The 24,965-nt window shown below is 34.3% G+C and overlaps 2 protein-coding genes across 3 annotated transcripts; one reads left to right on the top strand and one right to left on the bottom strand.

The window, feature by feature from the left end:
- Window positions 1–2,773: 2,773 nt before the first annotated feature.
- On the bottom strand, window positions 2,774–10,619 carry LOC120088928 (growth-regulating factor 9). Of its 2 annotated transcripts, XM_039046371.2 has the most exons (5): window positions 10,377–10,600; window positions 9,884–10,252; window positions 8,015–8,722; window positions 6,978–7,385; window positions 2,774–4,661 (listed from the first exon to the last, which is right to left on the bottom strand). In XM_039046371.2, exons 1-4 carry the CDS (start codon window positions 10,417–10,419, stop codon window positions 7,000–7,002), a joined length of 1,506 nt encoding a protein of 501 aa, XP_038902299.2. In that variant the 5' UTR covers window positions 10,420–10,600; the 3' UTR covers window positions 2,774–4,661; window positions 6,978–6,999. The 2 variants fall into 2 exon arrangements, with proteins under 2 accessions (XP_038902299.2, XP_038902296.2); XM_039046368.2 differs by lacking the exon at window positions 2,774–4,661 and having other exon boundaries at window positions 6,599–7,385; window positions 10,377–10,619.
- AUR3 (ataurora3) lies at window positions 3,045–5,769 on the top strand. Its single transcript, XM_039046376.2, has 6 exons — window positions 3,045–3,180; window positions 3,671–3,913; window positions 4,195–4,290; window positions 4,475–4,689; window positions 5,263–5,335; window positions 5,430–5,769. Exons 1-6 carry the CDS (start codon window positions 3,055–3,057, stop codon window positions 5,532–5,534), a joined length of 858 nt encoding a protein of 285 aa, XP_038902304.1. The 5' UTR covers window positions 3,045–3,054; the 3' UTR covers window positions 5,535–5,769.
- Window positions 10,620–24,965: the final 14,346 nt, after the last annotated feature.

Here is a 24,965-nt window from a genome sequence, read left to right as displayed (position 1 = left end):
GCTAGACATGCGTGAGCCGACAAGTTTACGTTCATGTTACTTTTATTTTCATGTTTCATATTTGACGGTGTGCTTACGGGCCGCTAGACATGCGTGAGCCGACAGGTTTACGTTCATGTTATTTTCATATTTGATGGCGAGTCTACGGGTCGCTAGACATGCGTGATCCGACAGGTTTACATTCATGTTATTTCCATGTTAGACGGTGTGCCTACGGGCCACTAAACATGCGTGAGTCGACGAGTTCACGTTCATGTTATTTTCATGTTTGATGGTGTGCCTACGGGCCACTAGACATGCGTACCAAGGCAAGCTAGTATGTCTTTTGGTTTTCCTTTCATCATAAAAAACTGATATAGCTGTATGAACCACGGGCTATTTTTTTCTTTGCTCGTGGATGCATAGCCTGATCCCGGTAATAGGATCACTTACTGAGTATTTTATACTCAACCTTTCTTAATTTATGTTTTTCAGGTAATGATAGGAACGGACCAACAGGTGACGAGAGGGACCTGTGATCGTGTCATATGGAACATGTAAATCGCTTCCACTTAGTTTACGTTTCAAGCTATTTAAGAGTTTTGATTTGAAACTCGATGTTGGTCAAACTTTTATTTGTTTAAGTTATTTTTTTTCTTCATTATTTTAGGGGCCCCGAACAAAGGTTTTACTTATTTGTTATTTATTTTAGAAATCTGTCTTTGTTATTTGAATGAAATTTATTTTCCTCAATGGTCAAAATGATTTGAATGTAAATGTATAATTATGAGTAACGATCGTTATCAGAATACTCAAAAGGTCGAGTCGTTACAATATTTTTCTTCTTTTAACATCTGATTTTTCTAAAAACACAGTTACCATCAATTATTTTAAAGGTTATAACAATACTAAATGGAGCCTAAATTTAAAATAGTAAATGAAGGAGATGCCGTTTGAATTAGGCTCCATATGAAGGGCATATAATTATCTACCTTAATTTAAGTGATTGAACTTTATATATGCCATTTGAGCTATGGTTATTTTGGTAAAATTATTTTTGTGCTTGAAAATTGGTATAGTGCTTCTAAGTGAATGTTTTAAAATTTTTTTTTTAAAAAAAAAAAAAAATTTTTGAATAAGTTTTGTGATTTACATGATTGTAGAAAGTATATTGATATTACTTAAATTAATCATTTGGTACATGTGCTTTTAGAACATTTATTTAAGCTCTATATTTTGAGTTTATATATATATTTCATTGAAATTTCTATTTAAAAATCTATACTTGTAATGTGTAACACTTTTTTTTATTTATTTTTAATCTCATTTTTCCATCACAATTTCAACTTTCAAACATAAACATTTCACTCTATTATATAAAAGGCATATTTGACTTCATCTTGAAGAAATTTCATTGCATGCAGAAAAGAAGCCAAATGACTACTTTTTTTTTTTTAATTACAAAATTCAAAATAGATTTATCAAAACTATAGAAATTAAAATGAATAGTTTAAAATGAGTGATACTTGTTGCATTTTAAACTACACCTATCTTTATACAATTATGTAGTCCACTCCAACTACACAAAAAAAAAAAAATAATAATAATAATAATAATAAAAATAAAAATAATAACAGTAGAAAAACGTTTGCTAATTGAGTGTAAAACACAAACATACTTGCAATTATAAAGACCATTTTTTTTTGGATGAATTGAAAAGAGCAATATTAAAGGTATATTCTAGACATCTATTTCTGTGCAATCCACTCTAATAATCTATCTATGTGCAGTCTACTATAATAAATAATTAAAAAAAAATTGAAGGCAGGTAATTAAAAATTTGTTAACTAAAAGGAATGAAAGTAGTTGTAAGTCTAAAATTATATTGGAAAAACACATTTTTGTGCCTAGGTCTTGAGTCTAGTTTTTATTTAGTCTCTAGATTTCAAAATATTACACATTTTATTTTAAGTTTTGAGTTTGGTTTCAATTTAGTCTCTATGTTTTAAAATGATACAATACTATTCTTGACATTTGAGTTTTTGCTTCAATTTGATTCCTATGTTTTAAGATTTACACTTTTAACCTCAATTATTCATTAAATACTCATTTTCCGTCTTTAGTGTTAATCTATTAATATAAAGTTTAAAAAACACTTTTGGTCCCTAAACTTTCAATTTTGTAACAAATTAGTCCATAAACTTTAGTATATAACAGTCTAGTTCTTGTTCTTTTGACATTGTAACAATTTTCCCCCTATGTAAAAAAATTTCATCAAAATTAGATGTCAATTTTTAATATTTTATGATGTAAACTTTATATTTTGTAAAAATATTAGATCTTTAATTAGTTTAACGATTTATTTATGCACGAAATCTCATTAAATCTTAACATTAATTTCTACAATAGGGACTAAATCATTACAAATTTTAAAGTTGAAAGACTAGGTTGTTACATAATAAAATTCAGGGGCTAAATTATTATAAAATTGAAAACATAAGGGCTAAATCATTACAAATCAAAGTCTAGGAACTAAATTATTACTTATATGAACTTTAGGAACTAAAAGTGATTTTTAACCAATTCAAAATCATTAAAAGAATTATAATTAATTACGTTTTACTATTTTTTATCACTTTTAAAATTAAATTTAAAATTGCACTTCATAATTATCTTAATTAATTAATAGAAATTAACGTCAATGATTGAAAGTAAGTATTTAATGAAAATTTGAGGTTAAAAATGTAAAATCCCAAAATCAATAGACCAAATTGAAACAAAATTTGAATCTCAATGATAAAATTATAACATTTTAAAATATAGTGAATAAATTGAAACAATATTCAAAACTCGAGAATCCAAGAAAAGGACTAGAGACAAAAAGAACTAGAGAGTATTTTCCCCAATATTATTTGAACCAATAAATGTAGGAAGGAACCGGTCGATGAAACGATGCGTTTAAGAAGATTAGATACAGACACGGTATAATAATTCAAATTCATTCAACGTCCCAAATTCCCTCGCTTTGCTCCGTCTTCACATTTCTTCCTACCGGAGTTCGACGGTGGCGACCCGATGAAATCTTTGGCGAAGGAAGAAAACCAATCTCCAAAGCGGCGATGGTCCTTGCAAGACTTCGACGTAGGGAAACCCCTCGGCAAAGGAAAATTCGGCAGAGTCTATCTAGCAAGAGAAGTCAGGGTTCGTTTTCCATCCATCTCATTTTCTCTTTGATTCTTATTCAAATATTCATAATATTTGGTTGATTTCGAATCCATAGACCTTCGGTGCTTTGAATTTTAATTTGATTGATTTTTGGATGGCTTTGTTTCGTTCTGGTCTACTCAATATCTTCTAAATCTGAACGGAATTTCATCATTTTCTGGCTGCTTGTGGATTTTCTGATGGATGATTTTGTTGTCAATTTATATCCTCTCCTCATTTCCGGTAAATCAAGTCGAAAGGATTCAATCGCCTTTTCTGGAAACTATCGTAGCTACATAGTGCTATCACTTCCCGATGACCAAACGGAGTGATTTTCCTTAAGTTTTTCTTTTTACCGAATAGCGATTGTACGATTTGTTTCATTAAAGTTAAACATGAATTTCCTTTTGAATTTTTTTTTTATCCAAATATAAGATTGTATATCTGGATGTTTGTTTGACCTTTGGAGCTCCGATTTGATTTTCAGAGCAAGTATATAGTAGCACTGAAGGTGATTTTCAAAGAGCAGATGGACAAGTACATGATTCATCATCAGTTAAAGAGAGAGATGGAGATCCAGACCAGTCTTCGGCACCCCAACATCCTACGCCTCTATGGATGGTTCCATGATGCTGAACGGATTTTCTTGATATTGGAATACGCTCACCGCGGTGAGCTTTATAGGGAGCTTAGGAAAAATGGTCATCTCGACGAGAAGCAAGCTGCCACTGTAATTTTCCTCTCTATATCCTTATGAACTTTACTTTGGACTGAGGACAATGAACCGAAGGATATTAGAAGATTGAGCCAAACAAAATTTTAAGAACTCATCCCATGGGCTTTAGCATTTTTTCAAATTATACTTCTTGTCTTTTTTCTTTCTTGTGCCATTTCACTTCTTAACTTCATATTTCACTGAGATACAGGACACCAGGATCTTGCGATTTAAACTCAGTCTTCATCTATCGTTATCTAAAAGATTCTTTTGTGTTTGTGTATTGTGAATTTCAGTACATTTTAAGCCTCACACAAGCATTGGCATACCTCCATGAGAAGCATGTGATTCACAGGGACATTAAGCCAGAAAATTTGCTGCTTGATCACGAGGTATAAAATTCTCCTCTTTTTATTATTCCACAGCTTAGAAAATGTTTCATTACATGATTCTCTATAGTAAAATCCTTCTTGTATCCTTGAGGTAGAATCAGGGATTTCACTGCACTTCGTAGATGAAAGAAAGAAGTCAATATTATATGTTTTTCCTTTGTGTGTAACCATGTTGTATTTGTAGGGCCGGTTGAAAATTGCAGATTTTGGATGGGCTGTACAGTCGATAAACAAAAGACATACAATGTGTGGAACTCTGGATTATTTAGCCCCAGAAATGGTGGAGAATAAAGCTCACGACTATGCAATTGATAATTGGACTTTGGGCATCCTTTGCTATGAGTTACTCTATGGAGTGCCTCCATTTGAAGCTGAGAGTCAAAGTGACACGTTTAAAAGGTTAGGATCATAATTTGCAAAAGGAACAAAACTTAGATCTTCATCTTCATAAAGGGGAGTGGCTTCTGGTTACTTTCTTGTGTTGTTCATTCGTATTAGCCTCTTTATATAATGCATATGGCATATAACTAGATTCAATTAGTATTTTTCCTTGAACTTTGATGTCCGTATCTATTTAGTTCTTAAATTCTCAAAAGTGTCTGATAGGTCATCAAACTTTCAATTTTATCTATGTACATGAACTTTAAAAAATATCTAACAGATCCTTCACATATTCAAAAAAAAATTAAAATTCAATCCATCTACTAGATACAAATTGAAAACTTGAATGACTCACTATTAACTCGGTTTCTGGGCCATAATCATTCTGTAGGACCTAAACTGACAATTTTGTATGAAGTATATCCATTATTAAAAAATTTAAATAGGTCGAGGACATGTTAGACATGAGAATGAAACAAAATTGAAAGTCAAGGCCTATTAGACACAAAGACCTATTGAACACAGATTTGGAAGTTCCCCAACCCTCACCATGATCAAAATTCTAAATAGTTCTATGGGCCATATATGCAGGATAGTGAAGATTGATTTGAATTTTCCTTCGACCCCTCGTGTTTCTTCAGAAGCAAAAGATCTAATAGGCCGGGTTAGTTAACTTTCGAATGCCTTTATTTGGTAGGATTAGGAATTATATGCATTAATTTTGCTTTGGTTCTTAATGGTATGAAATTTTAACACAGCTCTTGGTGAAGGATTCCTCTAGAAGACTTTCACTTCAGAAGATAATGGAGCATCCATGGATAATCAAGAATGCAGATCCATCTGGTATTTGCAATACTAGGTAGAACCATCACTTCACTTTTAACTAATTGGTCTTAAAATTATGGCTCCTTACGTAAAATAGAGTTTCATTAAGGTATGTGTGTAATTTTCTAATATCATTGTATTCATGACTTTTAACCATAATGTTGAAAAGAGTTGCTAGTTGCTTTCCTACTGGCACAGGCTAAATCATGCCCATGGGGCAAAATGTTACTAATTTTCCCCACTTTGATATGATTTTGAGTTTTTTAAACTAGATTCTCAAATATATGTAATCAGGAATCTAAATTGATCTTAGTTAATTGTTTATCTTAGTTAAACATGTTATCTCAAATCTTTGAAGTATTATTTTTGCAAATGCAGAATGTTACGAAAATTAGGCTATAGTAGCATAAAAAAATTATTTATTTTGTTTGGATTACAAAATAATGAACGTACGATATTACCAATTTGAGCATAAGTAAATTAGTTAAAAATATACACTCCTTGACCCAGAGATTAGATGTTTATTTTTTTTTTTAATTTAAAAATAAAATATATATTTATAAAAAAACCAACAAAAGAATTTTACTTCAAAGTTATGTTCCATGTTCTTTACTTTAGTATAATAACCCCTAGATCAATTGAACTATGCTCACTTGATCTATGCAGTGAGCAGTTAAATTCAAATTTAGGCTAGCAAAATATAAAACCGTTTTTTAGAAAGCAAACATTTGTACTTACTAATTCATGATTAGCAATTTAATTAAAAGAATATAATCGATATAAATTAATTTCCTTTTAGCACAACAATTCTAAAGATGAGTGATCAAACTTCAATTACCACGACCCCTCTAAGTTTGCAATATGAATTAGAAATTATTCCACCATTTTTGTCACTTCCCCTCAAATCTCCAATTTTTTTTTAGTGCAATTTAGAGTGATTAAACCTCCGACCTTTTGGGACGGAAGTCACACTAATACCACTGGGCCAAGCTTACTTGACGAGTGTCTAATTTCTTTAATTCAATATAAATAGATCGTTTGTCAATATAGCTCAACTAGCATTAAGCATCGACTTCAAGGTCAAAAGGATCATTTCCAGAAAAAAGAAAAAGTCTCCCAAGAAAAAGTTACACAGTTTTGTTGATTATCCCAAAATTCTCTTAGCTTTTCGGCTGACGAACGAGGGAACAGAAACGTCGCTTCAGAAAATTTGCACATTTTTGTTAATTATCCAAACGAAAACATATTTAGAAACCTATTTATCCAAAACATATTTAGAAACCTATTTCCAAACTTTTCTTCGCTTTTCAGTACGAGAAAATTTGACTACTCCCTGTACCTCAACTGCTCTACCATCATCACTCTTTCTTTTTCCAACAAGATTATCCCCCAGTCTTGTTTACATGCCGAAATGGTACAAACCCGAAACGAAAAACAGCAGAAATAGAAGATTTCTAAAGCCAAAGGGTTCTGATTCATACCTTCTCAGTGAGAGACATTTTCTTAGGCTGTGATCGTGGTGTCAGTAATGGTGGTCTCACTGCTGCTGCTGACGTTGCTCCTTGCTTCAGTGTGTCTCCCTTTGTTGTCGGCCTGGATCGACATTGAAAGATTCGTGTTTGGTGTTGCAGGTTCGAGTTTTGTGAGCGGTGTCATTACTAAAGGTAGCATAGTGCCATAGGTAGCAGCAGGAGGAGCAAGAACGGCTGCATTTTGGAAGGGCTTCAAATGCTTCTTCGAACCTCTGTGCATATGTAAAGCACAATACTTCTGATTTGGAATAACGTCTCTCCTGCATCGCCACTTCTTCCCATCCGTTCGTCGACACCGTCCTGGTTCAAGTTCAAGGTTGATTTTACTGTCACACAATGAGCTGCTGCAACCAGGAACTGAGGGGGGCAAATGACATTAGTTGAAGACTTCATTAAGAAGCAAGATTCAGGTCAGCAAACACAATCAGAAAAAAATTTGGCAATCTACACCATGAATTAGAACGGTTTTACTAACAGTAAAAGATACAAATTGGAATAAGTACAGTAAATCTTGTGTACAAAAATAAGACTAGTCCTTTAAAAACCAATAAATTGTTTCACATATTATGTTGCCAATTGCAGCATTCAAGTTCCACCGTCAGAGTTCAGACAAAGTTTACAGCTAGGACATCACAAGTACAATAGTTTCTCTCAAAGCTGTAATAATAATACCAAAAAATGTAAATATATTAGAGGATTAGCTTTTGACACAAAAGTAATCTTCATGGATAGTGAGGTACAGTAATGAATGGCATAACAAAATACATCATTTTGCATGCAACAGTTTTAACTTTAAAAAAGATGTGCGTATAAAAATAATGGAAATTATGCAAAAAATCATCAAATAACGGTTGCATAGTTTATGACCTGAAAAACTACTCAAGTTTCAAATATTTGGCTAAACTGATAGCCTTCCAAACAATATCTCATAAAATAAATTTAAAAACCATTTTGCAGCACACAAACAATTAGTCCCGAAATAATACCTTGAAGAACACTATTAGGAGAGAACCCAAGACCTGGAGATGCGATCTTCTGGATATTGGGATCATTTCTTCCAATGTTGTTACGGCTCTTGCTGCAATTCTCACGAAAATTCATGTTGCAAGCATCTTTCAAGTCGACTATATAACTAGTGGGAATGCTGGTAGTAGCAGTTGGATTAATACTGGGAACTGTTGTAATACATGTAGCAGTGGTGTTGGGGGCACTGACAGGGACCATTCTGATGGTTTTAGTTGCATCAGCACAGCTGGTAACAATGGCCGATGCACTGTGCATGCTGCCAGTAATGGTTTCAGTAACTGATTTAGGAAGGGTATCAGAAACTGTTTTGGGATCAGGGACTACAGCTTCAACGGGGAGAAAGGGGATGGCAGTGGTAAAATTACAGCTTAAATGATTCTTGGTTTTGTTATTCCCACAAATGGCGGAGGTAGGAACATCAAGTGTACATCTTACATCTCTGTCTGGATTGTTGAGTATGATTTTCTTTGATGGAGAATCATTTTCTGAAGCTTCCACAGGCTTTCTTGAACGCTGTCGGCCTCTATGCATGTGCCGTTCACAGTATTTCTGTTGCGGAACAGTTTTCCGGCTACATCTCCACTTCTTGCCATCAGTTCTTCTACATCTCCCTGGTTCAGGATCCATCATACTTCTGTAATCAAATCCCACTGGACTGAATCCTATAACTGCAGACAATTAATAAAGAGAAACGAAATTTACAAGCAAATTATAAAAGATGGGTTAAAAATACAAAATCCCACACATTGTGATTATTAACCATGTTTCAAAACAGGAGAGCACCTCATTAAGTTATTGAAATAAAATTATTCTGAAATGGCTCTCGGTTGAATCCTCAATAAACTCAGCTGTCCAACAGAGATGCCCTCCAACACATATTCACGCACACTACTTTGAGAAGAGAATAATTTGGGGGGCAAAGATGTATTTCCCCAGATGGTAATATATTCAACTGATAGTTCATTATTGTCTCCTGAGATACTGTAGGATCCAATATAGAGTCCAAAATTTGGATGTTTTGTTGTGACCATAATCTTTCAAATAATAATAATAAACATATGTGCTATTTCTTTCCAATCAAACACCCAACAATATAAACGTAAACACAAAAAACCAAAGAGTACTCAATTTCCTAGTAATCAAAAAGTTATTCCCAAGTCCAACAATGGGTCGCAGAGAATTGCTGTGCCCATACAATGCCAAAACAATCAAATAAATACATCCGGTAGACATTGGCAAAAGGACAATGCACAAACAGGTGATTTGGGCGGTTCGTCTCTGCTGGGATGTTTACATGAAACAAACCACTGAGGCGGTAAGTTGATAAGACAAACACAGTTCAATCAACAAGAGAACATGACTAAATCCAATGAACAAGCACGTAATATTTTCCCTTAATAACAAGAATTTGCGGGTGTTCATTTTCACCCTGAACCCTAACATCAGTGAAAAAAAACAGTTCTTACCTAACGAGCAATTTCGAGGCATGATTATTGCATCTATGATCATCGCTAATGGAAAAAGAAAACTCGGAAAAATTTTAAAAAATAGAATAGTTGAATTTGCTATATTACTTCAACAAAAAAAGATTTCCAGACGAACTTTTATCCAGATAGTACCTTAAAAAATTCATTTAGACCGGATTTAATACTATATGCAATCTCTAGTATACCGATTGTTTTCAAATTCAGAGCAACCATACTATCAATCACACCACGTATTTTAATTGAAATATAACAGCACAAAAACAAGCACCAATATCTTCAATTAACACAGAAGCAAGAAATTGGAAACGGTTTTGAGTATCTCAAAGAATTAAACTCGCTTACAGCTACTGTAGCGCTCGTAGACACCACTGACATTAGAGTCCAAGATCCTGGCGGCACTCTTCCAAATTGGAACGAGAAGGTGGGTAGGAACACGGAGACCAGCAGCCAGGTACTTGTAAATAAGAACTTGCTGCTCGAGCTCCTGCAATTGGCCAGCCGTAAGAATCGGCTCCCTCGACCGACGAGCAATCGAGGTTCTCTCGTTTCGACTTCCCGCGGAATTCGTGCCAATTTGAAGACCGAGATTAATCGACGGCAACACCGGAGTCGATAACTCGTCGTCTTCCGGCCGATTAACCTCCTTTTTCACCTCCATCATCATCACGGCCGTTGCCGCCTCATTGGCCTTCCGCGGCCTTAATCCTCTCCCTGAACAATCACAAGAAGTAAAAATAATAAGAAGAAAAAAAAGTCTACAACAACAAACAGGATACATAACCAAAAATGGTGAGTAGTAGAACAGAGAGAGAGAGAGAGAGAGAGACAGAAATACCAGTTTCTGAAGAAGGAAAGCTCTGAAGTGGATGAACTTCCATAGGAATTTCGGAAACATGAGCTCGATTCTCGATGCATCGCTGCAGGATTTTAAATGCAATGAAGATGAACAAATTTTCAAATGGGAAAAGGCCAAAAACAAGAAGCTCTCCTCTCTCTCTCTCTACAGAGATAGAGGGAGAAGAGAGTTAAAGCGGGTGACAGAGTTTTCTGACATATTTCAGGCTTTTCTTCTTTACTTAAAAAAAATATATCATTTTGGTCATAGTTCGATTTTAATCCTTAAAATGTTAAATGTCGAATTTTAATTTTCAGAATATCATTTTTTTCTAGGTCTTAAATTTATTTTTTATTTGGCCCTAATTTTTTATTGTTGTATTTAGATTGACGGGAGAAAATATTTTTTAACGATAACAATTTTTGTTTAAACCTTCTTTTATAAAACGGTTTAAAAATATTTTCAAGAGTATTTCAAAAATTATTTTTAGTATTTGTAAAAAACTTCCACTTTTTCTAAAAATAATTTATTTTCAAAATTAAATATTTGAAGCTAAATTGAGAAATACATTTTATTACAGCAACATTCGCAACTACCAAAGTGCAAATAAACCTACGTTCTTAAGTTTTCAATGTGGTTTCAATTTAGTCTCCTTCAGATTTCAGTGTTGTTTCACTTTGTTCATTAAATTTAAAAGTTTATAATTTTTAACCTCAATTTTCATTAAATAATCATTTTTTTCATCCCTAGTGTTTTTTTTAGTACAACAATTATGAGAATGTAAGTTTGAACTTTCGACCTCTAGAGAAAGGTCATGTCTATTATAATGAATTAAGTTTCACTATTTTTGTCGCTGTTAAAATTAAGTTTAAAATTTTACTTCAAAATTATTTTAAATTAATTAATAAACATTAATGTCAGTCGCAAGCAATTATTTATTGCAAATCGAGATTAAAAGTGTAAATTTTTAAATATAGGAATCGAATTGAAACAATACTCAAATGTCAATAGTAAAATTGTAACATTTTAAAATTATGTACTAAATTAAAGCTAAGCTCAAAACTAACATTTTGAAATCTAGTGATTAAGTTCAAATAAACCCAAAATATAGGAAACAAAAAATTATGTTTCCCTTTAATATTTGTGCTATCAATAAACATTGTTATAAGTTTTAGAACGTACTAACATATTATATTTTATTGCACAATTTGTTTATTAAAAAATTATGATAAAACTAATTTTGAGAGAATAAATCTAAGGATGGTTGAAAATATAAGTCTAAAATTAAATAAATTAGAGTATTTAGGGACCAAATTAATATTTTATTTTTTGGACAAATTACAAAAATCAACCTTAAAATATAGTGGTAATTATAATTACACTCTTAAATTTTAGGTGAAAAATCTAGACCCTCAAGCTTATATAAGCGTAAATATTGAATCTTAAAATTTACATGATTATAAAAGTTACAACAATGATATAAATTTGAAAGTTTGATTTTTATCGATTGAGAATTACATTTCTATCACTATTGTAAATTAAAAATGAGATGGTATAATTACATCTAATACTACCTATTTTATCGGTGGTTTTTACGATTTGCCGTTTATTTTTATTTTTATTTTTTTTACTTTTTCCATTTTCCGTCAGCGGTCTGCCTCCAAAATCAGTATCACAAGGTTCGCGCGTTTGTGAAATTGTGCGTGAAAAACACGACTCAAGTGGTGGAACTGCCAGTTTTTGCTTTTGGCAATTGGCAGTACTGATAGTGTCAGTCACGCGCTCTTGTCGACCTTGGTTACGTGGCGATGCATTCAGATGACACGTCATTGGTCGAGCCGTCTAATCACTCGCGGTGGGCCCCAATCTCTAATATTCTTGTTTCTTTGTCACCTTCTGAGTTTGTTTCTGTTTCGATTTGTAAATTAAATTTCGAAACGATCAAATAAATTGCTCCCACTTCGTTATTAAATTTTGGTTAAAAGTTAAATTGTAGGTGTCTAAATAAAATTTTCATTTAATTTAATTTAAAGAAACAATTATAATTAAAAAAAATCACTTTTCAATCATTGAATTTTTTTATTTATCTATAAACATGTATTTGAAATACATTTTTAAGTATTTAATTTGAAAGATAAATCATTTTGAAAAAATAGAATATTTGGTAACCACTTAAAATAGTTGTTCAAGCGTATTTATTGAATAATAAATTTTGGACCAATCACAACTCACCACGTCGTTTGCTAAATTAACGACGATTTCTAAATCATTGACTTTGGGTCCAATTAGAAGTTGACACATGTCCCGAATTGAATTGAATACAAGTTTCGATGACACGCAGATGAATCAGATAAGATTAAATCAATCCAATTTGATATTACTATTTGGGCTTAAAGTCCAAACTACAAAAAAAAAAAAAAAAAAGTTGAATTGGACCCAAATTCCAGATCAGGCCCAAAACCAACTAATTGAGCCCAAGGGTCAGGCCCATGGATCGACCAAGCCCACGAAGCCCACTTGAGAACTCTATAAATAGAGAAGTTCTCTTCATTTGTAAAGACAACATTTTCTACACTCAGAAGACCCAGAGAGAATTCACTAACAAGCAGAGGACTCCCAAGACTCCTGCTGCACTCCTATAAGGCAGAAGACCTTTGAAGACACAAATACTCTTCCAAGACTTCTACTTCAAGCTTCCAAGACTCCTGAAGCTGCACTTCTATAAGGCAGAAGACCTTTAAAGACTCAAATACTCTTCCAAGACTTCTACTTCAAGCTTCCAAGACTCCTGAAGCTGCACTCTTATAAGGCAGAAGACCTTTGAAGACACAAATACTCTTCCAAGACTCCTAAAGCTACACTCCTATAAGGCAGAAGACCTTTGAAGATACAAATACTTTTCGAAGACTTTTACTTCAAGCTTCCAAGACTCATGAAGCTGCACTCCTATAAAGCAGAAGACCTTTGAAGACATAAATACTCTTCCAAGACTTCTACTTCAAGCTTCCAAGACTCCTGAAGCTGCACTCCTATAAGACAGAAGACCTTTGAAGACACAAATACTCTTCCAAGACTTCTACTCCAAGCTTCCAAGACTTATACTTCAAGAACGTTCGGTGCTTTCCTTCTCCAAGTCAAGCATATTCACCCAACTGAGAGAGAATCAGAGGATCAAGTATTAGAGATCGAAACACATCGCGTCAAATCAACTCCAACATCAACACCAACTCAAGTTCAACTCCACGAAACACGTTTCTCCGAAAATCTCGTGCGAACAAATTGGCACGCCCAATGAGACATCTTTACCTCTCATTTCTCTCTCGTCATCCAAGTCTAATAAATCTACAAATGGCACCAAAGAAAGTTGCATCCAAAGCTACCATCGCAAGCAACACTTACATAAGCTCTATCATCACGAAGGAAATATGGGACCAGTTGATGGAATCTTCTAAAGGCGGGATCGTCATCAGAAAAACTCCCTTAATCGACAATTATGCTTCTGCTACTGATCTATCAGAGAAAGAATCACATCTTGATGTAGTATCTGTCATGATGACTGACATAACGACTTTGTTGACCATGGCAAAGATGAAGGTAAAGATCAACCTCCTAATGAAGGCTGTAGAGGAGCGAGATCATGAAATCGCTGCTATAAGAGATCAGATATAGGCTCGAGATACTACTGAATCAAGTCAATCCCCAGCTACAAAAGCCAATGAAAAAGGAAATACTGTCTTGCAGGAAAGTTAGCCACCACAATCCACCTTTGTTGCCTCCCTGTCAGTTCAACAGCTCCAGGATATGATCAAAAACTCTATAAGAGCTCAGTACGAAGGACCGTTGCAAAGCTCTTTTATGTACTCCAAGCCATACACCAAGAGAATCGAAAACCTCAGAATGTCAGCTGGGTATCAACCTCCAAAGTTCCAGCAGTTCGAGGAAAGGGCAATCCAAAATAACATGTTGCACACTTCATTGAAACCTGTGAAAATGCAGGAACCAGAGGAGACCAGCTAGTCAAGCAGTTCATCCGTACCTTGAAAGAAAATACTTTCGATTGGTATACTGATTTGGAGCCAGAAGTGATTGACAGTTGGGAACAACTAGAAAGGGAGTTCCTAAACCGCTTCTACAGTACAAGGCGTATTGTTAGCATGATGGAGCTGACAAATACCAAACAGTGGAAGGGAGAGACAATCATCGATTACATCAACCGACGGAGAGCTTTAAGTTTGGATTGCAAAGATAGACTTACTGAATTATCTGCAGTGGAGATGTGTACTCAAGGCATGCACTGGGAGCTTATCTACATCCTACAAGGGATAAAACCTCGTACGTTTGAGGAGTTGGCAACACACACTCATGATATGGAGCTGAGCATTGCCAATAGGGGAACTAAAGATTTCCTAGTCTCTAAAGGGAGAAAATACAAAAATGATGCCAAAGGCACTGAAAAGATCGTGGGTAGTGCCACAAAAGAATCTATGGTCGTTCTGTGATCCAGCTGAAATTTTCCTCCAAAGGAAAACAAACAAAATTTGAAAGAAGGCACAATGAGAGCAAGAAGAGTCATTCAACTCTTAAAGAACGACAATAAAAGGTTTATCCATTCCTTGACTCTGATGTGGCAAGTATGTTGGAGCAACTACTAGAGAAGCAACTTATTCAGCTATCGAAATGCAAGTGGCTGGAACAAAAATGAAAAATAGATGATCCTAACTACTGCAAGTATCATCGGATCATTAGTCACCCAGTTGAAAGGTGCTTCGTGCTGAAAGAACGAATTATGAAGTTGGCTTGTGAAAAGAAGATAGAGCTAGATTTGAATGAAGTAGTTCAGACAAATCACGCTATAGTAGCGGTGACTTCAAATGTTCCAATACTATCTGTGTCCTATGCTCAAAGACAAATCCCGATCTAGTTTGGATAATTCGAGCCCATAGTTGTTCGGTTCCAACAAAAGATTCAAACAACAAATTCCAAAAAGAAAGATGAGCTTGTTGAAGATGACAACGAATGGTGGATAATAATGACTCATCGAAAGAGAAGACAACCAAACTCCACCCAAAAAAATTCGCGTTCCTATCGAAGTTATAGAAGAAGAAACAATACTCATAAAAAGAAAGGCAAAAAGATGACACAGAAGCCTAAGCCTGCTAAGAAAAAAGACAAGGACTTCCCTCAATTCCGATAGTTGGAAACTTCGGCAGAATTTCTCCCAAGAAGCTTTCTCAATAATCATCCAGAGAAAATATCATAAGTTATTGCATGTCACACTGTCGGCATAGTGGAAGTTGACAACAATCATGTGACTGCTGAAGAAGTCAACGACTCAGAAGAAATAAAGCAAAGAACTTTTGTCTTCGATCGTATTAAGCCTTCAAGTGCTCGATCTTCAGTCTTTCAAAGATTGAGTATGGCCACGGTGGGAGAAGAAGACCAATGTCCAATGACTACTTTTGCTCGAACTTCAGCCTTCAAAAGGCTAAGTATATCCACATCAAAGAAAGATCAACCTTCAACAGCTGCTTTTGATCGTCTCAAGACAATAAGCGATCAACGTAAAGGAAGGATGAAAATCTTGAAGCCAACGTCATTCCATGAAGAAAACAACGACGAAAAGATTCACAGTCGTGTCCCTTCACGCATGAAAAGGAAATTTTCTGTTGACATAAGTACAGAAGGTTCCTTGATAGTGAAGCCAAAACTCATCATATTAACAAATCCTACAAATGAAGAGGATAATCAAAACCATGATGAAATAAGAGCTTATGAAGTTTAAATGAAGAAGCTCCTCATCGCACGAGCCTAAACTGCATGATGCATCTAGCCCACATGAGCTTAAAATGTGAACGGCCCAAAAAAAATTGTATGAACTATGTTACGACTTGATCCCTTTCATTATAAAGGGTACGTAGGCAACTTAAAGAAATTTAAGTTCAGTCGCGCATAAAAAGAAAAAAAATTCTCTTCGAACTACATCATGACTTGATCCTTATCATTAAGAAGGATATGTAGGCAGTTTGAAGAAACTTCAAGTTCAGTCCAGTTAAAAAAAAAAAAAAAAAACTTGAACTACGTCATGATTCGATCCCTTTCTTTAAAGGTACGAAGGTAACTTCAAGAAATTTAAGTTTAGTCCATCAGAAGAGGTACCACAACCACCTAAGTATAATACTACAAGATTGATGTTGATCATCTACGTCAAAGAATGATACTTCAGATTGAAGATGTTCATCCCTATTGGGGGCAACACAATGAGTTGAAGATGTTCATCCCTCGTAAGGAGCCAACACAGTAAATAAAAGGCACACATGTGGAATGCGCTTCACTTCCTCTTTAAAAGTAAACTTATACGCTCCTCCATCTTCAAGTTTAGAGGCTCCATCGATGCTTCATCTTCATGCTTTAAGTCACAAAGTCAAGCCTACTGCCAAAGCTTCATGCTTCATCAAACTCAAATGCGAAGAATTTTTTGATGCTTTGTCAAACTCAAGTGTGAAGGTCTCGTCGATGCTTCTCCATCTTTAAGTTCAAAGGCTTCGTTAATGCCTCTCCATCTTTAAGTTCAAGATTGACATGCATGGCCCCACTTCCATCTTCAAGTTAAAGGTCGGTGTGCATGACTCCGCTCCATCTTCAAGTTCAAGGTCGATGTGCATGGCTCGACTCCATCTTCAATGACTCGGTCTACAAAATCATGACGCAGCTTCATTTCATCTCTAAACTAATGACACGGCTTCGCTTCATCTCCAAGTCGTGGCGTGGCTTCGTTTCATCTCCAAATTAATGACGTGGCTTTGCTTCATCTTTAAGTCGTGGCGTGGTTTCGTTTCATATCCAAACTAGTGACGTGACTTCGCTCCATCTTCAAAGTCGTGGTGCGATTTCGTTTCCTCTCCAAATATTGGTACAACTTCACCTCTTCTCCAAAATTTATGTAACTTCGCTTCCTCTCCAAAAATGTGGGTGTGGTTCCACCTCATATGCGAGATCAAGTTTGGTTTGTCTAGCTGTACCTTATATGCGAGGACGACTCTAGTCCATCCGGCTCTACCTCATATGCGAGGACAACTCCGGTCCGTCTGGCTTTGCCTTGTACGCGATCAACTCAAGCCAACCTGACTCTGTTCAAAATCTTGATGGCACATTCTTCTCATCTTCAAGGTTTGATGGCATATCTGCCTCATCTTCAAATACTCAATGACATATTTCCCTTATCTTCAAATTTTGATCACGGAGTAACATAACAAGGCAAACCTTTCGAGGATCCTCCCTAGGGTGATCGAATGGGAGAGTTATATGCCTTTGCAGGGCCCCCTCCTATGACGATCAGGATACACGAGTGGCGCTATAAGGTAGACCTTTCCGAGATCCTCCTTAGGGTGATCGAATGGGATAGTTGTAAGCCTTTGCGGGGTCCCTCCCATGACGATCAGGATGTACGAACGGTGCTGCAAAGTAGACTTTTTCGGGATCCACCTAGGGTGATCGAATGGGAGAGTTGTAAGCCTTTACAGGGCCCCTCCTATGACGATCAGGATACACGAGTGCACCAAAGACGGGTCGATGAGATTAAAAAAAACTTGTTTTTTGTACTCCTTTGGTTGCACTGTAACTCCTACAAAAAAAATAGTAGGGGGGCAAGTTAGTAAAAAAATAAATAATAAGAAAAAAAAGAGAGCAAAAAAAAGAAAAAAATTAAGAAACAAAAAAAAAAGAAAAAAATATATATGAAAACAAAAAAAAAAAGAAGGAAGGGAAGCCCTAATTCCCCATCTTTCCTTCTTAGTCCCTTCTCCTCACTTACAACTTCCTACTACAATTCAAGGCTGATTTGCAATCTGAGTCCGATTGACAAAGGATGTAAAGAACGTATGATCGAAAGAGAATCACAATTCAAACTGCAAAGGACGTAAGAACGAAGGAGATCACACTACAAGATGAAAAAGAGCATGCGTCCTGCCAGTATTTATATAGCTAAGTTTGATGGGATTTTTTATACTAATCAGTTGAAATCTGATAAAATCACGGGTTACTCGAACTGAATACTATTTATTTGTGGAACTCCGATTCTTGCTGAAATTAGTTAAAAGTCAACAAAAAAGATCATGCTCGATTAGAGGCTGCCGGAATTAGGGGTCATGGTGGAGTTTTGAATCCCCAAATTCAACGGCGAGGAGTTTTGAGCTTAAGACTTGAGAGAATCTGGCATAAGCCAACAGTATGGAGAAGGAAATCTCGCTAAGGCTGGTATCGCTAGCCACAAAGCAGACGGCTGTCTGAGATAAAAAAAAAAAGAAGAAGAAAAAAAATTACTAATAAAAAAAATAATAATAAAAAGGGAGAATCTCGCTCGAAATGCTCTCCCAAAATCTCGCCCTCTCCAGTGTCGCTCTCTCCAAAATATCGCTCTCTCCACTCTTGCTCTCTCCCACAATCTCGCTCTCTCCACTCTCACTCTCTCCCACTTTCTCGCTCATAATCTCGCTCCCTCCCACGATCTCGCTCTCTCCAGTGTCGCTCTCTCCAATAAACTTCACGTGCTAATTGCAAGCACTGCAAACAGAAGATTATGAAAAGAGAGGAACTCGTGAACTTAGTCACCGCCTTGGTGCCTTCAGAGACAACGTGTTTGGCCAATTCTCAAAGATATCGTTGATGAAGCTATTCATGATACCCATGGCCTTGCTGGAAATACCAATGTCTGGATGAACTTGCTTCAACACCTTGAAGATGTAGATCTTCTACATTTCTACACTCTTCTTCGTCCTCTTCTTCTCTTGTCTTCGGTAGTAGAGTATCATTCCTTCTTCAGCTGTTAAACGAATCGAATTTGATTATCAAATTAAGTTCGTGGTGAAGTTGGTAGGGTATCACCATGAAGTTGGTAGGGTATCGCTGATGATGGCTTGGTATCGCTGGTAATGGCCTGGTATCGCTAGTAATGGCTTGGTATCGTTAGTAATGGCCTGGTATCGCTAGTAATGGTTTGATATTGCTGGTAATGGCTTGATCTCGCTGGTAATGGTTTGGTATCGCTGGTAATGGCCTGATCTCGCTAGTAAGGGCTTGGTATCGCTGGTAATGGCCTGATCTCGCTAGTAAGGCTGTCTTCCAATACGTTGGCTCTCCAAAATCTCTTCCATTTAAATTCAAATTCATATTCCATTCAAATTGGAATTAAAATCAACTGTTATTCCAAATCTCAGTCTAAAGCTTCTAATCCAAATTTTTATTCTAAATTCAAGCCAGCCAAATCGGGTGAGATAAATGTCAAATTCCTCCCAAATTAAAATTTGGCCATATCCCAAATTTTATCAATATTCGAATGGTTAATCTTGATATTGAGTTATGAATAAAATGCTGAGTCAAATTTTGGCTATATTCCAAATTTTATCTCAAATTTAAATCAACTTTAGTTTCTATACTCATTTCCAAGTAAAATTGAGCATATCCCAAATTTTTATCTCAAACCAAAATAGATCAAGATTCAATTTCACCCCAAATTCTAGTCCAAATTCGAATTAAATTAAAATTACAATTAAATGAGAACATAAATTCTACTTTAGTTCAAATTAAAGTTTACTTAGCGAAAGTGTGTCAAACGGACAAGATTTCAAATCAAAATTTTGAGCTAAATTCTCATATTTTGATCATGATGATGCATCAAATTAAAAGAGTCAAAAAATCATACTTTGATCTCAAATTACTTTTTTTTCAAGATTCATCCATGCATATAAGTGCATAAATCTCAAAAAGAGGCATTTGTTGAATGAGAAATTTTGGATCAATCACAAGTCACCACGTCGTTTTCTAAATTAACGACAAATTTCTAAATCATTGACTTTGGGTCCAATTAGAAGTTGACACATGTCTTGAATTGAATTGAAGACAAGTTTCGATGACACGCGGATGAATGAGATAAAATTAAATTGATCCAATTTGATATTACTAATTGGGCTTAAAGTCCAAACTATAAAAAAAGTTGAATTGGACCTAAATTCCATATCAGGCCCAAAACCAATTAATTGGGCCCAAGGGTCAGGCCCATGAACCAACCAAGCCCACGAAGCTCACCTGAGAACTCTATAAATAGAGAAGTTCCCTTCATTTGTAAAGATAGCATTTTCTACACTCAGAAGACCCAAAGAGAATTCACTAACAAGCAGAGGACTCCCAAGATTCCTGAAGCTGCACTTCTATAAGGTAGAAGACCTTTGAAGACACAAATACTCTTCCAAGACTTCTACTTCAAGCTTCCAAGACTCCTGAAGCTGCACTCCTATAAGGCAGAAGACCTTTGAAGACACAAATAAATACTCTTCCAAGACTTCTGCTTCAAACTTCCAAGACTCTTGAAGCTGCACTCCTATAAGGCAGAAGACCTTTGAAGACACAAATACTCTTCCAAGACTTCTACTCCAAGCTTCCAAGACTTTTACTTCAAGAACATTCGGTGCTTTCCTTCTCCAAGTCAAGCATATTCACCCAACTGAGAGAGAATAAGAGGATCAAGTATTAGAGATCGAACCACATCGTATCAAATCAACTCCAACATCAACACCAACTCAAGTTCAACTCTACGAAACACGTTTTTCTGGAAATCTCGTGCGAACAGTATTTTAATCCGTTTTTATAAAAAAAATATTTAAATAAAAATAAATTTTTTTAAAAAATATTTTTTTCTTAACTCAATCCAAACCTTCGTACTATGATTTGTCACTAACTTTTATAATTTTTTAGTCTTTTTTTTGGTATATTTTAATTTTTATTGTAGAAATTACTATTAAAATTTCATATAACTTCTTACAACTATGTTAATATGCTACAAAGTTTAAATGGTTAAATATTAAAATAATTATTTAATTTTGATAAAAAATTTACAACATTAATTTAATAGTGATAATTTTGAAGGTCTATGAAGTAAAATATTACATAAATGAAAGTTTGATGACCATAAATGAAAGTAAAATAACACAGATTTATCAAATCGAACATAGTTTAATTGACATACGAGTGTATTAGTAACACGAGGTATGTGGTTCAAATCCACCTATCCCAATTGTACTACTAAAATCAACACAAATTTATTGACTCATAAAAGTTAAAACCTTTAGAAATAAAGATTAAAATGTAACAACATTTTGTACTAAAGAAGTACGATGAAGACATTGGGCTATGTCAAATTTGTATGTTAAATATATATAAATATCGTAAAAGCGAGCATAGCTCAATCGGCATGTGAATGTGTAAGCGACCAATAGGTCCGTGGTTTAAACCTCCCTACCAAATCCTAAACTTTCACGACTAATCAATTCTTATCACATGTTAATATTAAAGAGAATTGCTTAAATTAGTTTGTAGTACTAGCTTTTATTAATACTAATTTGATACTACATGCATTGCACGTGTCGTGTCTATTAATACGAATGGTCTTTCATTTTGTATTGTTCATTTGTATTTACCTATACTTATTATGAAAAATTACATGGTGATTTTTTTTTTGTTGGTACAACAACTAAGGGAATGGGGATCTAACCTTTGACCTCTTGGAAAGAAGTGTATACCAATTATCATTTTGTCACGTGGTAACTTTTCTTCTTATTATAGCAGGAGAAAGAATAGCCCAGACAATTTTGAATGAACTTTTAAGCAAAAATAACTATGAATTGCTAGAAACTAATCTAAATTCATCCCTCATGAAAAGTTTATAGTTTAATTGATATACTTATTAATCTAAAGCTTTGGTTAATTTAAAAGTTTAGGGTCATTAAATTGATTTTTAAGAAAATATGTGGAGGAGAAAATTGAAGGTCCTGTTTGTTAATAATTTCATTTCTTGTTTTTAATTTTTGAAAATTAAGTATATTTTCTCATCATTTGTTACAATGATTTGCATCTTTCTTAAGTACAATGGTATAATTCTTAGTCAAATTTTAAAAACAAAAAAAAGTTTTTAAAACTGCTATTTATTTAGTTTTCAAAATTTAGCTTGATTTTTTAAATCATTGATAAAAAATAGATAACAAATAAAAAATTTTGAATATGAAAATAGCATATGTAGACTTAGTTTTAAAAAATAAAAACTAAAATCCAAATGATTATTGAGGCGAAAATGTTTGACACTTAGATCAAATCAAATATAAGTGCGTTAACTCATTGCATAAAGTCGATTATGACAAATTTGAAAATCATAGACTGAGATTGTAAATGAAAATAAAATGTGTGCATTTATCATCCAATCAAATAATAATAATGATAATTAATCTATTTCAATATACACACTCATGCATACAATGATCTTTCTTAAATAATGATGATAATCACATTTGTACATTCTATATAACTTAGGAGCTGTTTAGAGCACTGGGTTGAGATATGATGTCTGAAATTTATATATATGTGGAGTTTATATGTCTTTATTTGGGGTGTAATTTTTTTTTTTAGTTCATATGTCTGTGTTTAAGGTACAGAGTTGAGTTCATATGTCTGAGGTATCTGGTGTATTTTTAGAACTCTAAATAATCTATTTGTATGATTACTATTTTTGTTTTAAAACTTTTTTTATTCAATAACTCTACTAATCTTTATTTAAATAAAATATGGATTACAATATTTTACTTTTATTTTTTAAAGTCTTTCTTTCTTTCTTGTTTTGGGTAATCAACAACAATTAACTCACTACATTTATTATAGGAATATGGTTAAATAAAATAAGAAAACAAAGAAATAGAAGATTTTGATTCCAATTTTTTTTTCATGAATTTCATCATCATCTTCTTCTTCTTATTGTTGCTTTGTATTTTTCCTCTATAATGATTTTTTTAATTGAATCTCCTCCATCATCTTATTAGCCAATTGAATGATACCACATTTGTTCAACAATTTCACTTTTAATTCCTCCAAATTTAGAGGATTATTAGAGAACAAATATCTACTTTTCACTAATTCATGCCATAAAATGTTCCAGGAAAAAAGTCTCAATTTTATGGTTTTTTTGTTATTGTTACATACTTTTCAACTATATACACACATTTTTAAATATTCTTAACACTCATTTGATATGCGAATTCAATTAAACAAAAATATAATTTACAATTTTCTACATATAAATATTACTCTTAACATAGACAAAATATTATCATTTATATGATCAACAACCCTACAACATACTTTAACAATCATTAGTCTTATAATAGTCGGGGTGGTTGTTGAAGTTGATTATCAAATATGAATTTTGCTGGGGTTTGTAGCCGAAGGTGGTTGTCGGAGTCTGAGTTGGTGCATGAAAATGGTATTGAAGTTGGTCGCTGGAGGTGGTTGCCGAAGCTCGGAGTTGGTCCTATAAAGGTGATTTTCGTCGGAGTTTGTAGTCGAAGGTGGTTGTTGGAGGCCAAAGTTTGTTGCATGAAGGTAATATTGGAGTTGGTCGCTGGAGTTTATCGTTTGAGGTGGCTGTTAGAGCCTGGTATTGGTTGTGTGAAGGTGTTCGTCGAAGTTGATCATCAAAGGTAATTTTCACTGGAGTTTGTAGTCGAAGCCTATAGTTGGTTGTATGAAGGTGGGTATTGAAGTTGGTCATCGGAGTTTGTTGTCGGATGTGGTTTTTGGAGCACGAAATTGGTCAGAGTTGATCACTGGATTTGTTATCGAAGGTGGTTGTCGGAGTGTAGTAGCGGTAATCGTCGATAGGTGGAACCATTGAAAATATTAGAAGAATAGAGAGTTGAGGTGAGTTGGTAAAATATACCAACTCAACTCCACCAATATTTAAAGTTGGTGGACCAAACATTGAGTTGATATATTTTATTAACTCAACTCATGTTGGTGAACCAAACACCCGATTAGAAGGTATTTATGTTGTTGCGAGAACATATGACATTATTGCACAATACAATTTGTTTTGTTTGACATTTTCTACAAGACAACGTTATAATAAATTTTTTCCACTTTTTAAATGACAAAACTCCAAAACTAGGCCCATAATGTAAGCTCACATGTTTCCAATATTCACCGTTTAGAGATGGAATCCAAAAGAAAAAGGGGCAAAATTTCACTTCAATTCTAACCCTGATTATTATTCATAAATATATATACTCCAACAACTTAAGATCGAAGGTTCAAATATCCATATCTATTGATCTATACATGTTGAAACTTATTCTACTTAAGTTTACATGTCTAAATTTAGTTCATTTTGTTATAATAAATGACTAAATTAAAAATGTACACGAATTAAAATAGAACGAGATCTTATAAAACACAGCCTAACTGGAGAAAATGTCGAATTTTACTGGGAACATGTCAGATCGTATCAAGAGAATTTTGTATGGATGACCCAAAATTTATTTGGCCTCTTCCTAGGTTTTCAATGATATATGGCCTTTTTCTTGTGTCAGTGATGTTTGAATTTACTGTATTGCCCTCATAAAAGAGATGGACAGGCCCCCCCGCATACTGTTTGGAATGTCTTAAAACTCGCAGTTCGTAATTTTAGAAACATATTCTATTTATCAATAAAAGTATTATTGAAATTGTATTATGTTAAAAAATCCAATAAACGAACCCAGTCTATAGTATGAATAC

Source organism: Benincasa hispida, chromosome 1 (assembly GCF_027475165.1).
Source record: "Benincasa hispida cultivar pf3 chromosome 1, pf3_genome.v1.1, whole genome shotgun sequence".
Lineage (NCBI taxonomy): Eukaryota > Viridiplantae > Streptophyta > Magnoliopsida > Cucurbitales > Cucurbitaceae > Benincasa > Benincasa hispida.
This window is presented reverse-complemented; position numbering and strand designations above follow the sequence as displayed.